This window comes from Pagrus pagrus, assembly GCF_965226575.1.
Source record: "Pagrus pagrus genome assembly, chromosome: 5".
Lineage (NCBI taxonomy): Eukaryota > Metazoa > Chordata > Actinopteri > Spariformes > Sparidae > Pagrus > Pagrus pagrus.
Genome location: NC_140189.1, coordinates 7,814,994 through 7,833,550, shown reverse-complemented (window position 1 = coordinate 7,833,550; position 18,557 = coordinate 7,814,994). Strand labels below are relative to the sequence as shown.

Sequence of the window (18,557 nt, the reverse complement as noted above, 5' to 3'; positions counted from 1 at the left end):
TAATTATTAATCAGCATCACAGATCAAAGAGACACTGAAAGATAAAAGTGTTCGACAATTATCTTTCAATCGACTCATCAACTCGTTTCTTAAGCTCTAATTCACCAACAAATGTAAAAAATCAATTATTTTAGTTTTCTTTCTTCTCATTTGTGGCTGTTTTGTTAATGTTTTGTCTTCTGAATACATTTAAAATAGTTTTCAGACATAATGTCGACTAGTTGATTAAAAGATCATTAATTAAAAAACGTGCTGATTATTCTATATAATATAATTACTGTTGGTTTCTATCAGACACTGATGAAGGTGAAAATAACTGCAGTCAAACAAACAGACTTTTTCTCCATAAACATTTATTTTCAAATAGATTAAGAAAAAATAGATATTTTTTTTACAACTTTTTTCTTTATATGACTTTTTATACAGTACTTTATGTGCATTTAGAAAAAACAACAAATAACAAACAAACATCAGTTAATGAGGCAGCAGAGTGCCGGCAGCTCACAAAGGATTCTGGGAGAAGACAAAGAAATACAGAGAGAAGGAATCCAAAACAACCAGATCGGACTGGACCGGGTCTAAACTAGAGTAAAATGTGAACACATTTGTTTTGGGGTTTTTATAAAAGTGCAAATAAAAGCTCAGACTGTGAGCGGTGACATCAGAGCTGATTGTAACAGAAACCAGTTTGTTCTTGAAGTGAACACAAACACTCTCAGCTGATTTACATTCAGAGAGTTGCCACACACACACACATTCAGTCAGACAGACACACACACTTAATCAGACAGACAGACGGGTGGAGGATGGCAGTAACTAACAGTAACTTTACTCTGAACTTGAACACATGCGAGCGCAGAACTTTGGCAACACGGCAGGCTGAAGGTCGAGTGGCGACTGTAAAATACGGCAGACATCTTGTTAGTGATGTCACAGTGCGGACAGGGGCGTGGCCCGGCGGGGTCACATGGTGTGTTTCTGGATTCCCGGGATGAACTCCTTGGCGTTGGGGTTCAGACTGCTGTTTATCTGGAGGAGGAGGAGGAGAGAGTGATGACATCAGCAGGTCGGTTTAAAACAGAAACATCAGATTTCAAACAACATGTCCAGAGCCTGAACTCACCACGAGATCGAAGTCTGCGTCGGCGTGAATGTCTGTGTCGAGAACCAGCAGGCTGATCTGGTCCTGCAGCTGAGCGACGGTCTGAGCCGGGAGGTCTCTGGACGGGATGAACCACTCCCACTGCTCCTCTTCCTCCATCAGCTCCTGGATGCAGCGCTCGATGAACTCCTCCTCCCACAGCTCCTCCTCCACCTGCGCACACACACACACACACACACACACACACACACACACACACACACACACAGTTCGTCATGGAGGTGGTGTATCTGGGTCACATGACCAGAGGATGTGTCTGCATGTCGCATGTCTGCAGCAAACGGATTTAAAGGAGCAACCGCTGTTTGTACACCATCAGTCAGGACGTCTTTTCTGTTTCAAATTTGCTGTTTTCTGGGTTTCAATAACAAAACAGCAAATTTGGGGTTTTTAAATGTCGGTCGGAGAAAATGAAAATTGAAGACATCACTTTAGACTTTAAGTTTCTGCATTTTATCACTTTTTATTTACAAAATAACGATTTAATTGAGACTATAAATAACGTTTAGTCTTATTTTGTTTTGTTTCATATTATTTGGATATTTTTTCTTTCCACTGAACTCTAAAACATGAGTTCATGATCCATCAGAGTGAAAATGTCAGATTATTGATTATTGTTGATGGTGAAGTAGTGCAGAGTCAAGATAACACCACTAATGATTATCCTAATTATCAATTAAATTGATCAATTATTTGGGCTAATAAACTTTGAAAAAGCTGAAAAATTTCCATTAACACATTAGAACACAGAGTGACATCATTAAGTGTATTGTGTTATGCCACCATCTGTTTACTGACATTTGACTGTTTTCTTGAATTTCTTCTGATCGACTAATTGATTAATTGCTGCAGCTCTAGATTCAACGACACAAATTTGTCTCCTATTTTCATTGTCCTCCTGTTGTGAGGAAGAGATGACACAGTAACCAGATGGTACCGCAAAAATAATAGAGACAGAGTCAGGTCCGATAAAGGGTTTGATAAAAATGACAGAGAAATTAAGAACAGCTCTTCTGCAGGTGTTACACTCTCGAGGGGATTACAGGTGGTGTGATGGTTCCTTTGTTGAACGTAAGTATTCACACTGGACAGCTGTAACTAATGATTATCTACTCAACTGACTGTCATTTTCATCCTTTAGTCAAAAATGTTCATCACAATTTCCCCGAGACAAAGTTCACATATTAAAATAACAAAAAAACTATAGTTCTGTAAAAATAATTAACTTACAATGATATCAAACAGCTGCACGATCAATCTGTTAGTAGTCAACCATTAAATCAATCACAGAGTATTTTGATAATCAGTGAATCAGTTTGAATAATTTAAAGTCTCCATTCTGTGACGTCAGCTCGTTAAATGTGAATATTTTCTGGTTTCTTTCCTCTGTGACAATAAACTGGACAAAACACTGGTCGACATGTTTCACATTTTAGAGGCCAAGCAACGGATTAATTAATCCATAAAATAATAATCAGATTAATCAACAAGGAAATTAATTATGAGCCGAAACTCAAACCAAAAAAACTTTTTTTTTTGTGGATTTTAGCGCCTTATATTTTTTAAGTTAATTTTTTTTTAATGATTAAGTGATCTACTGACTGGAAATCAGTGGTGAAATGTCTTCTCTGTGATACTTTTTATTGTTTTCATCTGTATGTTTTATGAATAAAAGGTCATTAACAGGTCAGCCCTCCTGTGACACCTGAGCCTCTGTTCATGCATATTTCTGGATATAAATAGTAGTGGATGACCTTCCTCTGATGACATAACCTGACCTGATTTCCAGCCGGACATGTCAGCTGTGTGTCGGTGTTTACGGGCTGTGTTTGCCCTTGAATAACCCGAGCCTCAGGTGTGTCCCCGGTCCTGGTTCTCCTCACCTGTCTGTTGAACTCCTCCTCGTTCTCCATCCACATGTACTCAGCGAACGGGTTCTCCTCGGAGTTGAACTGGTTCATCAGGATGACCTCGTTGCTGATAGTCATGTTGGTGTTGACGTTGCTGAGCCTCGGGTCCTTCATGTCAGTCTCCTCACAGACAGCCTGGATCACCACAGACGGACCGACGACACTTCAACACACAGACACAGAGGGAGAGACGCGGTTAACCGACGGACAGTGGACAGTCGGTGCGGTGTGTTCAGGGTCGCTGAGATGGCCGCTGTCTGACAGACAATAGCAGCCAGCTAGCGACTGTCGCTGACTGCCATTTTACAGTAAACACACCGGAATAAATATGTGACCTACATTAACAGAAACACACGAACACACACATTTAACAACGTCTCGTTAATGTAAGAAAATAAAACGTTGTGTTTCAATGAGTGAAATACCTGAAAACCTGGTTTGCTCGACGGCAGCGGGGCAGACGGCGAACTCTGTGAAGAACTCTGCTGTAACTGTCATGGCCGCGCTGCCTCTGTTTGTTTACATGGCTGACGTCACTATGTGCTAGCTCCTGATTGGATAAACCGTCCTGCTGCCTTCACGTGCTCTACGTGACCTATAAAAAACAAAGGGGACAGTAGGAAGATCCTTTTTTGGACTTCGGACATGTGATTTAACCTACATTAATAATTCATGAGGTGTTCTAGCGCCACTGTATCTTTAAAGGACCTGTGTTAAAAACAAATGTGATGTATGGTAGCCCAGTTGTGCCAGAAAAAACCCCCAAATCCCATAGATTAAATATTTTAAGTGATACAGTTACTAATTTAAAATATATAGTATATTTTGCAAATGCTATATTACATGTTTGTGCTTATCATATTGGACTTTAGTGATTCTTCTATTTTTTGTAAAAACTTAATTGAATTTTAGTGCACCTCACTGGTACTGTACAGGTTGAATGAAACACCTCTATTTTTGTTGGTTTTAAGTGCTTTTAAATTTTGCATTGATTTTTTTTTAATAGAATTTTAAGGTGCGCCTCATATTTTTGATTAATATTAATAATGAAAAATCAACATTTTTTTCAATAGCTTCCAGGTCATGTGACCCAATGACTCAAGATCAATGCCGAAATGTCTCCCTGTACTGGGTAAATCAGACAAATCTTTTAACATTTGATTTTAGCAACTTTTTTTATCAATATGCTTTATGAAAAATCAGCATTTTTTTCAGTATTTAGCATAGTAAAAAATGACAATTAAATGTACCTTGTACTGAACTTGCCTACAGTTTTGAAGAAGTTGTACAATTTTCCATTCCACTACAATTTTGTGGCAAATTCTGTTATTTTTACGCAACTTCATTTTTTACAACTGTAGTTACTTAATAACTTTACTAATTTAATCAGCAATCTGACTTAAGAAATTAAAAAAAAGATTGCAATAAACAGAAAAATTCTGAATATAGAACAGAAAATCAGCCACACCAATAATCGGTCGACCTATATTATAAACATGTAAATATTATGTACACAGCTTATTCACCTTTCCTTCTAGGTGACTTTTGTTACTTAACTACATTTACTGCAAAATAATAATAATAATAATAATAATAATAATAATAATAATAATAATAAACTTTACTCTTTTTTCGTGAGTTTTACTTAAGCCAAAGTAATTTGCATAATGAAACACCATGTTTTCTCTCACCTCTGACCCCAATGCTCTTCCATGGTGTTAACACTCCGGAGCAGAAGATGGCGGTCGTGCATTAATAAGATGGCCGCCGTGAAACAAGAAGAAGAAGAAGAAGAAGAAGAAGAAGAAGAAGAAGGCTCAGCGGCGGTCCTGTGGGGATGCTGCTTCTGTCTGCGCAGGCAACCTCAGCTAGCTAGCTATCAACTAACATTACGTGTTAGGGAAAATTAAGGTAAGAGTGTCTATATTCACAAATATAACGTACATTATACATATTAACAGAGCCGTATGTAAAACTTGCACATGAGAAAATTGAACCTTGATTGAAGTTATAAACTATATTTATATTAGCTGGCTAACCACTAGCATTAGCACGTAGGAGCAGACTAGCCTCAACACAGGCTACTGACGTTAGCAATGGATGTATGGAAAAGTTAGCCTCGGACGGCCTCTAGCTTCATGTGTCCCTTTAAGTAATCATCGTTTATGTTTTCTTACCATCGTATGCATTCATTCATCGATTCATTCATTTATCTATAAGTGACTCTGAATAAAAAAAACATGTCAGTATTTTCTAAGTTGGAACGATAATAAAGGCTGTAATTTTAGCCAGCTAGCCCCGTTAGCTCACAGTAGCTTCTCGCTGTCTTCCATTCAAAACTTGTGTCACCAGTTTTCACACAACTGCAGCCTCCCCAGATGTTCGTCACTGGTCAGATAGTTAAACTGTTACAATGCTCATGTAGTTGATTCCCCATCGTTTCTTCATGAGAGCTACGAGGTAAAGTCTTGTTATGTTTGGGATCAGTTCTTCCCTTTTCTTTCATTATAATTGGAAACTCTTTATTCCTTTACGTTTTAAACAGAACGTTTATTTTCCCATAGAGGCTTTTTATTAATCACCTCTGTGATATTTGACACTCAGTGAGGATGTTTCCATCACTCTGTTCACATCAGGTCATTTCCTCCCTCCTGGTCTGAGGTGAATTTTGAGTCTTTACAGTCTGTTCTGTCTCCTTTCATAGCCTTCTTTAACTGCCTCACAGCTTTCATCTGCTCAGGTGGCTGTTAATCACTCAGTCATGTTCTTCCTCTGCTGTTCATGCTCCTCTCCACTGGCTCCTGTTTCTTAGTGGAGGCAGCGTCTGAAGAATGTCTCTGCCTCATTGTGTTTCAGCAGAATCAGACAGAGAAGAGGACTTCCCCTTCACTTTAACACAAGACATTAACTGACACAAACTTCCCCCGTCCTTCAAACACAGACACTGTTTTGCCGCCTGCTTCGTTCTTGTCTTGAGACATTTGAAGCCGGAGAGCAGCTCCTCTTTGTGACGTCATGTCTCAGAAGTCGCAGTCAGACGCTCAGAAACACTTTGCCGTGGGTCGGGGGCTCCTCGCCGCCGCAGAGACCTTGAACTTCAGCATGAACGAACAGCGATCCAGCCGGCAAATGGGGGGCGTGTCCTCAGGTGTGGGGGTGGGTGGTGGTGGTGGCATGGAGGGCCAGGATGGCGGCTCCCAGATGTCCCGGCGTGGCGGCGGCAATCTTGGCAGCACTATGAAGCTTTTCGCCAGTTTGGGGCTGTCGCCCTCTGACCTGGACGCTCTGGCAGAGATCCCTGAAGAAGACATCAGTGTGGAGACGCTGCCGCACATCATCAGGCAGCTCAAGAGCCGCAAGGGAGACACAGGAGAACGGCGGTTGGGGTCCTCCATGTCCTCTGAAGCTGCGTATCGAGGAGGAAGGGACAGCTGGGATGACATGCCCATGGGCAGGATGGGCGGTCCTTCTCTGGGTCAGGGTTCGGCCCGGGGTCAGCCCTCTGCAGACTTTGGGTTCAGTTCTATGCAGGACGTTGCTTCCAGCCGAGGATATGGCTTAAATTACAGCAGCGGCAGCAGCGGCGGTGGAGGAGGTGGAGGCAGAGAGAGGCCGTACTCTGAGCTCTCCCACCATGACTCCTACAGCGGGATGGGCATGGGGCCGCCCACCTCCGACCAAGTCTTTATGCAGAGGAGGATGGGCTCCCCATCCAACGGAAAAGTCCAAGACTTCTTGGGAGTCATGCCCTCCATGTTCCCCCACGTGTGCTCTCTTTGTGACTTTGACGTTCACTCCACCATGGTGAGTACCGTCCAGCCTCCTTCCTCTTTTCCTCTCGGACTAACGTTAAATGTTTCAGTTCAGAAAAACTGGGCTCGACTCAGGTCTTTGGTCCACTTCAGTCAGTGAGTCCTGTCTTCACTGACTGGAGCTCCAGTTTCCTTGTTTAAATCACCTTACAGCATGTCTCATGTCCTCATGATCTTACAGCTGAAGCTCTGCAGCGTCAGTCAGGTTTCTCTTCAGTCATCAGGTCTCTTATCTGTTCACCCTCGTCTCAGCATCCCTCAGCTAAATAATGTATTTATAACACATTTCTACTCACACACACACACACACACACACACACACACACACACACTCAGCAGCATATTTTAGTCTGTAAAGTACCTCCATGAGAATCAGCCCAGTCTGACACAGCACATCCTGGACCAATCAGCAGCCGTTTACATGATGACATCACACTTACCTCCAAACGTCAGTATCAGCTGTGTGAGGCAACAAAGAAAGGATCAATAATTACAGATTTGATAAGTGATTCATTAAGAGCTAAACAGATGGAACCAGCTCATCTTCCTCACAATTGGCTAATATTTGATAAAGCAGATCATATTGAGTCAGACTTTGAGTTCGGGTCTTAAATTCTGTGTGAGGATGATGATGGACGCGACTAATGCTTTGATATTTGGGTGAACTGTCCCTTTAACATAAGTGGATGAGTTTGTTGAGCGTCAGTTACTGTCTGAATCTGTAGGAGTGGAACCAACACCTGAACGGACTTCAACATGCTGAGAACAGACGGCTGCTGCTCAACATGTGAGACACACACACACACACACACACACACACACACACACACACACAGACAGGTGATCCTCAGATGTTTGTACCTGTTGGAGGTGTGACGCTGTGTAAATGTTTCAGGTATCCGGAGTGGGAGCCTGGGATGTCCTCAGGCAGAGGGTGAGTTAAAGATGTGACTGATGATTATTGATTGATTGTGTTGGTTGATGTTACAGTGAAGTGACTCATCAGCTTTATTACACATTAGTGCTTCATGCTGTCAGTTTGGTTTGAAGCAGCTGTCTGATGTCTGACTATCAGCTGGTCTCTGTGTTTCAGTGGAGGTCTTCTGGACACCCCCAACCTGTCTGCAGGCCTGCTGGGACCAGCCCCCATGTCTTCAGTCCAGACATCAGGAGGGATGTCCTCCAGCTGGGGTGAGACACACACTGCTCTTCTTCTTCTTCTTCTTCTTCTTCTTCTTCTTCTTCTTCTTCTTCTTCTTCTTCTTCTTCTTCTTCTTACTGTAGCTGTGCCTGTAACCTCATCATTGGACAAACAAACCTAGCAGCATGTGTTTGTCACATTAGCTTCTCTGTACAGTCTGTGATGTTAAGTATGTTTGTGTGTCAGGAGGAGTTGGAGGTCCTGGCCTGTCAGGAAAGAACCAGTCTGGACAAAACCAGGTCAGTTTGTTCTCCTCTGTCTGTGTCTTCAGCTCAAAGCACAGTTATTACATGTCTTAATATTTGGGCTGTCGCGTGTGTTTGTCCTCAAATTGAACGTTGTGTCTCCTCAGATGAGGAGCAGAGTGGTGGTGGTGAAGTACGACAGGAAGCCTCTGAGCAACAAGACTCTGTTTGCTTTCACTGAGCAGTTTGGCTGCCTCAGAGAGCACCTGGTCCTGAAGAACAAGGTGGAGAACAGGTTTAACACCCACAGCTGAGCTACAGCCTCACTGTTGTTAAATCTTTATGTTCATCACTGGTAGTCAGAGTTCAAAGTTCACTGATAATGTCCCAAACTGTTTGGCTCCGTCAGGCCTTCCTAGAGATGAACAGTCACGAGGAGGCTCTGGACATGGTCACCTACTACGAGCAGCACCCGGCGTCTCTGTACGGCAAACCACTCACCTTCTACCTGTCCAAGAGGCTGCTGGTCATCGAGGTAACAGCTGCCGCCATCATCCTCTCGCTGTGTGACAACGTCTCCAGCTTCTGACTCTGTGTTTGTGTTTGACCTTCAGAAAGACGGTCGATCGACGGACAGATCGATGGACAGGTCGATGGACAGGTCGATGGACAGGTCGATGGACAGATCGATGGACAGATCAATGGACAGGTCGATGGACAGATCGATGGACAGGCCGATGGACAGGCCGATGGACAGACCTGTCAAAGGTCAAGGCAGCCAGGTGGTTTTCTTCTCCAACCTGCCCAGAGAGGAGGAGAAGAAGAAGGAGCTGCTGACCATCGCCGGACGCTTCGGCATCGTGGAGAAACACCTCTTCTTAACGGACCAGGTGAGCCTGGAGACCTTTAACCAGACACTTGCTGTTTCTCACCTGAGTAAAAATTGTCACAGCTTTTAGTGTCAACCAGGTGAATCGTGTTGATCTGGAGAGTTTCTAACAGTTGGGCTCAGAATGATGGATTTGAACATTTTCCTGAGCTGTGACCGGCTGCTGAATCTGTCCTTCTGTCTGTGTCTGTCTATGTCTGTCTGTGTCTGTCTATGTCTGTTCGTCTGTCCAGGCGTTCGTCCAGCTGGGGACTCCGGAGGACGCTGAGATGCTGGTAAAGTATTACAGCGTGAACCCGCTCAACATCAAAGGACGACCGATCCGCCTCAACATCTGCACCAAGTACAAGACCCTGAAGTGAGTCAGACCACACCTCCAGTCACCTGGTTACCATGACGACAACACCTGTTTTATGACATTCTGTTTTTTATTGTTATTAAACGTCACAGATGTAGGGCTACAAGTTCACATCATTTTCTTCATCAGTTGTTTTGGCAGGTATTTTCCTGATGAATTAATTTGTTTTTGGGATACTAAATGCAAGAAATTATAATAAATGAGATGTTTACATTTGTTTTCACTGGCAAACAGTCAAAAAACACAAAGAAATCAAAGAAAAACAAAAAACAGGAAATATTCCCGTTGTAGACGCGTCAAACTGTGAATCATTGAAGTGTTAAAGACTTTACTCAGCAGGTTTTATATACACATTAACATACACAGATAAACATATACATGCGTCATATAGACTTAATGTCTGAGCAATGGATGTATATGTTTATCTGTGTATGTTGAATTAATACTGCTGGTTTTTAAACGATCTTAAACATTCTGACGTCTGACTGCAGAAACTGCTCACATCACATTCTCCTGTCTGTATCAGTGTGAACCGCAGACAGGCCGGTGCCGGTGGAGACAGTCGAGGCTCCAGGAATCGCGGAGCAAACACCACCTCGTCCTCCTCCTCCTTCGGCTCTGGAGCCAGGACCTCCTCCGGCTCCCTCAGAACCTCCTCGTCCAAATCCTTGTCCGGCTCCAGGAGCAGAGAGGAGAAGAAGAAGGAGGAGGAGAACAAAGTGAAGCCTGCAGCAGAGGAGGAGGAGGAGGTCTCAGGAGTGATGGAGGCGGAGGACGGAGGGGAGGAGGTGGGGGAGGAGCAGGTTAACGACGAGGACGCAGAGGGGGAGGTGCCAGAGAGAGCAGAGACAGTGGAGGAGACAGTGGAGGAGTCTGAGGACGTCCTGCAGGAGGAGGTGAGAAACATGAAAACTTTATTAACAAGCAACAATGATGACATGACACAGAAACTTAATGTATACTGTGACTCCTAAAGTTAGACATATAATCAAAAGAAGAATCATATAGATTACAAGTTTTTAATTAAAAGCAAAAATAAATGATTTAATAGATTTCATGATTTAACTTCAGTGAAGCTTCAGTTTAAACTTCGACTAGTTGACTTGTGTAAAAGTGTCTTATCTTAAAGCAACAATTAGCTGCCGTTTTTAATTTGATATATAGATACTTTTTATAAAGAAGCATTCAACTAGGAAGACATCACATTTATAAAGTTATAAGTTATATTAAAGGAACACTTCACCCAAAAAGTAAAATTCAGTCATTATCTCCTCAACCTAGGGAAGCCCAGAGTGCCATGTGAAGATATTTATTGTCTGGTGATCCATTTTCTGTTTGATTTTAATAGTTTTCTCTCCTGTGGTTCTGACCTGAGAACTGGTGCAACAACAAAACAATGTACCTGGATAATCTTTCTAACTTCTTTTTGGAAAAAATCTCTTGATTTTAAGAAAAATTCAGAAGGAAATTTCTTTTTTTTAAATTAGATTTTTTCTTTAGGAGAAATGTGACACTGACTGCAGATTAGCACCAGTTATAACACATTCGTCTCCAAAACAAAGATGTGACAGTGATGTTACTTCACCTGCGGACACAACAGATGCACGTTGTGTTTACTGAACACAGAGAAATTAAAACTCCCCTGGAAGAAAACATGGACGCTTTTAGTCCTATTGAGAACATGAGGAAGTTGAACACTGCTGTCTCTTGTGGTCATAATGGTCACACTTTCCACTTGCTTTCACACATAAGAAAAACTTTCCTCCTGCTATTTTCAGGTTCCTGATGGTGGTGATGTCACTGACGACACGGCCGGAGCTGTGGGCGGGGCTGACGGTGAGGCTGCGCAGGGGGCGGAGACAGAGGGACAAACAGAACCAATAGAGACTGAAGAACATGAGAACAAAGAAGAACCAAACACAGAACCAGGAGAGAGTTCAGAGGCTGTGGAGGGAGATCAGCCTGCAGACGAGGTGAACATGAAGCCTCCAACATCTCCTGATCTTAAACAATCTGACTTCATGTTACTGACGGTTTAAAGCTCCACACCAGATTTATTTATTTATTTTAAACTTTAAGGACATTTTGTTTTCGTTGCTTCCTAAAAGTTTGAATGTTCAGGGTAAGAGATGGTGTGTTTCTGTCCAGCTGAAGATGTCTGTTATCAGTTTGATCAGGACTTCCTGGAGAACATGGAGGACTTTGTGACGCTGGACGAACTGGCGGAGGACGAGGACGAAGCCGGCGAACAGTCGGACAGCATCGGTACCTGATGATTTATTACTGAACTGATTTTTGCTTTGAGCTTTTATTTATTTAACTTTTAAATTATGTTTTTGGCTCGTGGTGATACTTCAGATGAAACATGTCTAAAACTAATCAAACATTGTGTCTTTGTGTGTCTTGTTCTGTGCAGACAACACCAGGAAAGGGGTAAGTAACCGTCACGACTGTTCTTTAAAACACTCTAAGTTCAAATTGTATCAAAACAAAAGTTAAAGTGAGAACACGTCACATTTAATGTCAGTTTAACAACCCAGACATGCAGAAACACACAGAAAGCTGTTTGTCATTAAAGGTTGTGAGTGTTGTTGTGTTGTTGTCATCAGGGGATGAGGGTGATCAACATCGTCGGGTTCAGACGAGGTTACAACTTCCTCAACGAGCTGCTGGGACTCGCTAAACCTTTTGGGAAGGTGGTCAAACACCTGGTGCTGGACCTGAGACCTGAGGTACACACGACTGTTTGATGAATCTCCTCCATCAGGGGGCGCTGTCTGCTGCAGGGTGGAGGCAGAACTGCACACAAACACTGACTGTCTTCAGCCAACAGCTGCTTTCTAAGTTATTTGTTGTCTGACATGAATCTGTCATGTTCACCTGTCTCTCCTCCTGAGCAGGCGTACCTTCAGTTCGAGACGGAAGAAGAAGCTCGAGCGATGGCCAAGTTTTACAGCAGCAACATCACAGCGTCTGTGTGCGGCCGCCCGGTCAGGATCAGCCACTCCATGAGCTACCCCACCATCCAGGTGAACACACCTGCTCACTGACTTCCCCTCAGAGCTCATGTGACGAGTCAGCAGGTTTTATTCTGACGTATAAAGGTTGTAATGAGGCCAGAAGTTTAAACTTCATACAAATCATGAGAAATTTCCAGCTTCTGTGCTTTCAGAACGCTCAAACACAGCTGATGTATCATTTTAAACACGTGTTGCAGAAATGATCTCAAAGTAGAGACGCTACCGACGACCTCATGACATCCTGACAGTAAATATACATCCTGAACCAGCAGCACACGATGAGAACCACTTCGGTTAGATGATAACTTGTTGTGATAAACTATATTATTGTCATTTTACTGACTGTCCACAACCAGAACAATGAACATTTACGTCTTAATCTTCAGACATTGGTGTGTGGAAAAAAACATTCAGAGAAATAAATAAAAACAAACAATAAAATAAAATGTGTATTTCCTGAAGATAAGAGAGCTGCAGTGATCCTTCAGCTCCACCTACATTTTTTTTCATCGCCGTCTTCGCTGAATTTGTTGCCACGGGAGCGACATTAAAGAGACGCCACAGTAACGACGCTCCTGTAGCATTAGGCCACGCCTCCAAAGGTTTGCTAGCAGATTACAGAAAAAGAGGAAATGATGCCCAAAAACAATTTAAACACAGAAGATGAAGATTAGATGAAATATGAGACAGAGCAGGAAAATGGTGGAAGTATAGTTCTGACATGTTGGTTGTGGAGGTCAGGTTCATATTATTAGTATTTTCAGGTTTCTTTCCTCTGTGACAGTGAACGGAAGCCAAAACAAAACATTTAAATAACTAATCAATGTGTCCAGAAAGTCATCAGTGGTGAAAATGATGGTCTCTGCTCTGTCCTGACGTCTCCTCTCTGTCTGTGGTCCAGTGCGGGTCCAGTAAGGTGGTCTACGTCGGGCAGATCCCCACCAGTAAATTCTCTGACGACGTCATCCTGAAACTGGCCGAGCCGTTCGGGAGAGTCAAGAAGTATTTCACCAACAGGCTGAAGAGAGAGGTACAGAACCAGAACCAGGACTGACTGAGTCCTGAACAGAACCAGGACTGTACCGTGTGTGTTGAGTGACTGATGTTTTGTGTCTTCAGTGTTTCATCGAGATGGAGAACGCAGAGGAAGCAGAGAAAATGGCTGAACACTGTAAAGGAAATCCACCAAAGTTGAGCGGGAAACGTCTGACCGTCTACGTCAGCAGGAAGTACCGACAGCTCAAACACGGGTGGGTTTCTTCTTCTGTGGTGAACTCTTTTCAGAGTCCTGTTTCACAGTTCTGTCATGTGAAACTGTTGTTGTTTGTTCAGGCATCGCTGTCCAAGCGCCGCCAAGAGAGAGAACAGCAGCATGTCACCGAAACCCTCCAAACACTCTGAAGAACCTCCGGCCAAGAAACCCAAAGAGGAGGAGGTGGGAGAGGAGGAGGAGGAGGAGGGAGGAGAGGAAGAGAAACTAAAGGAGGAAGAAGAGAAGGAGGAAGAAGAGAAGGAGGAGGAGGAGGAGAAGAAGGAGGAAGAGAAGAAGGAGGAAGAGGTGCAGAGTTCTGATGTGAGCGGCGTCGATGAGAAGAGAGAAGAAAAAACGGAGAAGATTCCTGAAGATTCTGATCAGAACCAGAAGAGCTGCCAGGAGGTGGGTCACATGATCACTTCCTGTTTATACTGCACTTTATTTACAGTCCAAACACTTGGCATGTTTTTAACCATCTCTTCAGAATAAAAGTCCATAAATCCACCTGAGAATCTTCATGACAATGAAGTAATCCATTACATCCATGAGTACCCTACAGACAGCAGCTGCTAACGGCTCATTCAGCTCACTTTTTAACAGAGGTGATGGTCATGCTAGCTGCTTTATGAGGCTCACATGCCGCCATCTTAGTTTAGGGCATTAGCATGCTAACAGTAAACAGACGAGGCTAAACGTGTAGCACTGGAATGATTCTGACTGATCTGAAGTCAACTGGTTTCTGCTCCTCTGGGCTGCAGGAGGTGAAACAGGAGGAGCAGCTGATGGAGATATCGACCAATCAGAACGGACAGACAGAGGCTCCCCCGCCGGCTGAAAACAAACCCAGCGTGGCGTCTCTGCCGCTGCCGCCCCATGACCCCGACAGCCCCATCGGTGAGAAAGCAGGACAGATATTCATCATGTTGACATCCAGACGGTGATGAACGTCTGACAACACGTCTCTGATCTGCTGTTTTAACTCTGAAGAGGACAGAAAGCTAATTTTATAACAAAATTTTATTAAATCTGTTTACAGAGGTGCATTCGGGAGTCATCCTGAAAAAATCACTAATAATTCTTTCATAGAGTTTTTCCAACAGAAGAAAAAGAAACTTGTGTCAGCAGTTAAAATAATTCACTGCTGCGACTTCCTTTTAGTTTCTCAGTTTTAGCTTCAAGAGTTTTTTTGTTTTATCTTCTATCTGTTTGAAAACCTGAATAATAAACACAAATAATCTTATATTCATCAGTGAACACTTTATTAACATTATGTGTTTGTCCAGGTGTTGAACATGTGAAGATGGGTTATTACTGCCGCGTCTGCTTCCTGTTTTACTCCAACGAAGAGACGGCGAAGAAGACGCACTGCAGCAGCCAGGCGCACTACGACAAGCTGCAGGTGAGACACAACTCCACCCACACTGTACCACACATGCCACAGAGCCCCACCCACACTGTGCCACACCTGCCACAGAGCCCCACCCACACTGTGCCACACTGGCCACAGAGCTCCGCCCACACTGTACCACACAGCTCCGCCCACACTGTACCACACAGCTCCGCCCACACTGTACCACACTGGCCACACAGCTCCACCCACACTGTACCACACAGCTCCGCCCACACTGGCCACAGAGCTCCGCCCACACTGTACCACACAGCTCCGCCCACACTGTACCACACTGGCCACAGAACTTTGCCCACACTGTACCACACTTGCCACAGAGCCCCGCCCACACTGTACCACACCTGCCACACAGCTCCGCCCACACTGTGCCACACTTGCCACAGAGCCCCGCCCACACTGTACCACACCTGTCACACAGCTCCGCCCACACTGTACCACACTGGCCACACAGCCCCGCCCCCACACTGTACCACACTGGCCACACAGCCCCGCCCCCACACTGTACCACACGGCTCCGCCCACACTGTACCACACTGGCCACACATCCCCGCCCCCACACTGTACCACACTGGCAACAGAGCCCCGCCCACACTGTACCACACCTGCCGCAGACAAATGAAAGTAACCTGACATTTCCTCGTTTCAGAAATACCTGGAGAAGGAGCAGAACAAAGCAGAGAAGAAGAAAGGGAAGAAGACGATGGCGTGAGAGCACTGATTTCATCCAGCGCAGGAAGACAAGTTGGATTTTTTTTATTTGACTTTGATTTCAGTTTGTTAAAGTCTGATTAACTGTCAGAGCTGTTGCCGTGACGACGACTCAGACCCCACGTCGACCTGCGATGTGAATGATGTGCGAGCTGCTGCAGACGGACTGTGAAAGAAAAATGAATAGAAAAGTTGAACAGACTCTGGTCCAACACTCGCCCGTCTGTTTCCAAGGAAACGGTTGTTGTTTTTGGACGGATGTTAGCTGTAAGCGAGCTTCAACTCAGAATTCTTTTCATGAATGATTTGGTCCATAAATCATCAGAACTTGTACAAATGTCTTAAAATGTTGACAAAAGAAACGATTGATGGAATATTTGAGTAGTTGCTGATTTTTCTTCTGTTGCTTTAAATATTTGGTTTATTAACCAGCAGTTTCAGCTTGAAACTAAATCTTTCTGGACTTTGGACGGATGACACGCTGAAGACGTCACCTTGTGTTTGGGAAAAATTATCAATCAAGAAAGTGACAAACAGACGAATCAATAAATGTTTTGATATTCAGGAAAAAAAAAAATAAAGTCAGAAAATCATCAATCCGCACTGAAACACTGATGAAGCAGTCGTCATGTTTTTGGACAGATGGACATGCGAGTGTTGGATTAAAGGAATAGTTCAACATTTTGGGATAGAGTGAACTAGAGTCCTGTAACTATTTCATAACAGTGTATCCATCCGCCAAGTGGCAGGAATTCCCTCCACAGAAGTTCCGGGGGCGGATGGATACACGAGTTGGTTAGAAAGTAGTTCCAAAAAACCACAAACTGGCTTTTTTTACATTTGTTTCTTTTAAGTTAAATTACGTTACGATGTGTTGATCAGATTGAAAGACGTTTTTGTTTCTAGTGAAGTCTTTTGATCGTCATGGAGAACAAACTGAATGTGTTTCTTGTTCTTATGCCTGAATGTTTCTGTTTTCTAAAATAAACAAGCTTCTTCAAATGTGATGTTTAGTTTTTTTAAAGGATTTTACACAACTGAAATTTAACTTGAATTTTTTAACCACAAAAGAAGAAAACTCGACATCGTGCAGTACAGAGTCACAGCTTTATTTCAGCTCATTTTACGATCGACAGAAATAAGTCGCTCAACATCTGAGACAGGCCGACAGGAAGCTGAACACTTTGTTTTTTCTGGTTGAAACTGAATCCTTTTGAATGCCTGAATTATTTTGAATCTGTTAAAACACGTGTTACGGGCAGATCAGAGATTCCCCAAGCTCTACACTGTGTTCCAAATTATTATGCATATACTGTTTTTTTTGTTCTTTTGTCCCAAATAGTTTATACAATTGGCAGCCAATAGGATTTTTTTATTCCTCAACAATTATATTGTGATCTGGATTTTATTAAACAAAATTAGCGATGATGACAAATAACTCAATGCAGTTTATTATGCAAAACAGAAGAAAATGATTGAAAACAGAAATCTGTCGTATTTTTTTGCATTAGGAGGTAATTTTTCTAAAATCAAAGCTATTTCAATCAAAAACATTGTTACAGATCAAGTTACATATTAACATAGGAGCTCTTCTTTCATATCACCTTAACAACTCTGTCAGCCATTGAACTTGTAAGTCCATGTACAGTTTCTGCCTGTGTTTCCTTTGAGGATGTCAGAATCACCTCAGGGCTGCTGTTTTGAGGTAACCTGCCCCCCTACAAATCTTTTAACAGTATGATCTCTTCATTTTTGTGAAATATCCAAAGTTTTCATATCTTTTGCAGGATACTGAACTATTGCACGCTTTTCATCTGCAGAAAGATCCTTTTTCCTCATATTGCATGAAACCTGTGACTTGCTTAATAATGTGGAACAACCTCAAGTAGTTTCCCTTTAATTAGGCTCACCTGGCAAACTAATTACCAAACGTGTGTGAGATGATGTCAGTGATGTTAACAGAGGAGAAGCAGCACAATGAAGAACTTTCATTGAAAAACTAAAAATCAAATGTTTGTTTAATTGAAATTGTATTTGCATAATAATTTGGAACACAGTGCAGGTCGCAGGTCATCAGGAGCTGTTGGCTTCACCTGTGCTATTCTCAGCTGGCTGCAGTCAGTCAGTATTACATAAGGGGGCTGCAGTTCCTCTGCTCAGCTGGTTGTGTGTCTTCAGGGAGTCGACACCTTCAGTCGGCTCTCTTGAGTTTTCTGTTCGAGTGAAAATCTGAGTTGAGTGTTTGAGATTTTTTTCTTTTGGCCAGTTTCCATATTTTGTTTGACCTGTTCAGTGACTCCCACTTCACCTTTGGTTTTTGGGTCCAGTCCTTTTGTTTGTCTATTGTTTTGATAGAATCAGTGGGTGTCTGTGGGGTTTATTCACACCGCCATCTTATAGACACAGAGGGACCAGTTTGCTTTGACCCTTTTGTGATTTGTGTGGTTTTATTTACAGTCCAAACACTCAGTATGTTTTTAACCATCTCTCCAGAATAAAAGTTTTACTCCACTTAGAATTCACTTCATGTTTCAAAGTAATCCATTACATCCATGAGTACCCTGCAGACAGCAGCTGCTAACGGCTCATTCAGCTCACTTTTTAACAGAGGTGATGGTAATGCTAGCTGTTATGTGAGGCTAACATGCC

The 18,557-nt window shown here is 43.0% G+C and overlaps 2 protein-coding genes across 4 annotated transcripts; one reads left to right on the top strand and one right to left on the bottom strand.

Annotated features, from left to right (window-relative positions):
• Positions 1-336: 336 nt before the first annotated feature.
• LOC311257935 (polyadenylate-binding protein-interacting protein 2-like) lies at positions 337-3,608 on the bottom strand. Of its 2 annotated transcripts, none has more exons than XM_084353913.1 (4): positions 3,498-3,608; positions 3,046-3,235; positions 1,124-1,315; positions 337-1,029 (listed from the first exon to the last, which is right to left on the bottom strand). In XM_084353913.1, the coding sequence occupies exons 2-4, from the start codon at positions 3,184-3,186 to the stop codon at positions 964-966; spliced, it is 399 nt and encodes a 132-aa protein (XP_084210039.1). In that variant the 5' UTR covers positions 3,187-3,235; positions 3,498-3,608; the 3' UTR covers positions 337-963. The 2 variants fall into 2 exon arrangements, with proteins under 2 accessions (XP_084210039.1, XP_084210038.1); XM_084353912.1 differs by having other exon boundaries at positions 3,506-3,602.
• Positions 3,609-4,864: 1,256 nt separating this feature from the next.
• Positions 4,865-16,915, top strand: matr3l1.2 (matrin 3-like 1.2). Of its 2 annotated transcripts, none has more exons than XM_084353910.1 (22): positions 4,865-4,983; positions 5,932-6,876; positions 7,610-7,671; positions 7,780-7,818; positions 7,978-8,075; positions 8,272-8,324; positions 8,438-8,554; positions 8,680-8,805; positions 8,885-9,160; positions 9,393-9,517; positions 10,044-10,413; positions 11,296-11,490; positions 11,686-11,782; positions 11,934-11,950; positions 12,127-12,249; positions 12,418-12,546; positions 13,439-13,567; positions 13,657-13,787; positions 13,870-14,194; positions 14,551-14,686; positions 15,076-15,191; positions 15,847-16,915. In XM_084353910.1, exons 2-22 carry the CDS (start codon positions 6,088-6,090, stop codon positions 15,907-15,909), a joined length of 3,516 nt encoding a protein of 1,171 aa, XP_084210036.1. In that variant the 5' UTR covers positions 4,865-4,983; positions 5,932-6,087; the 3' UTR covers positions 15,910-16,915. The 2 variants fall into 2 exon arrangements, with proteins under 2 accessions (XP_084210036.1, XP_084210035.1); XM_084353909.1 differs by having other exon boundaries at positions 5,929-6,876.
• The last annotated feature ends 1,642 nt before the right edge of the window (positions 16,916-18,557 follow it).